Source organism: Tigriopus californicus, chromosome 11, assembly GCF_007210705.1.
Source record: "Tigriopus californicus strain San Diego chromosome 11, Tcal_SD_v2.1, whole genome shotgun sequence".
NCBI classification, from domain to species: domain Eukaryota; kingdom Metazoa; phylum Arthropoda; class Copepoda; order Harpacticoida; family Harpacticidae; genus Tigriopus; species Tigriopus californicus.
The window spans coordinates 525,523-526,004 of record NC_081450.1 but is presented as its reverse complement, the minus strand read 5'-3'; the positions used below and the strand labels follow the sequence as shown (position 1 = coordinate 526,004).

Sequence of the window (482 nt, the reverse complement as noted above, 5' to 3'; positions counted from 1 at the left end):
TTTTGACAAAGAAGGACGAGGCGAAAAGTTTATGGCTCGCAATTTTTATCGCTAAACTGTTTTTATCGGCCTTTTTTTTTTCTTCATCACCAACTTGGTCGAGATTTGCTTTCCCAAAGTTTTGCCATTTTCCGGTCTCATTTGTTGGAACGCCAAAAAAACTCTCACAATCTCGAGTTCCATTAAGCACAAAAACTGATCCATGACATGTCGAGACAACGCCTCGATGCTTTGAGAATAATGGTCCAAACTTTACCTGAGCCGAGGTCTTGAGCTCCTTTCCATCATGAGCGAAGAGCCTCTCTTCGGGTAGGTGGGACCGAAAAATCGAGCGCTCGCTCTCATCCCGCGCCAAATCCCGGAGATCTTTTGCCCAGGCCGACAATCGACTCACTTCACCTCGTGCCTGTGCGGCAAACTTTTGGAGCAATTGGGCGGATTTTCGTCGCTCATGCAATTCCATTTCCGTTTTCCGCGTCAAA

At 46.7% G+C, this 482-nt stretch overlaps 1 protein-coding gene across 1 annotated transcript in view; it reads right to left on the bottom strand.

The window, feature by feature from the left end:
* Window positions 1-477, bottom strand: part of LOC131889854 (uncharacterized) — a gene marked incomplete at its 5' end in the record, with an annotated part of 26,019 nt that extends 25,542 nt beyond the window's left edge. The window contains 1 exon segment of the mRNA XM_059239062.1: window positions 257-477. Within this exon segment, the coding sequence (XP_059095045.1) occupies window positions 257-477 (221 nt within the window).
* Between the last annotated feature and the right edge of the window lie 5 nt (window positions 478-482).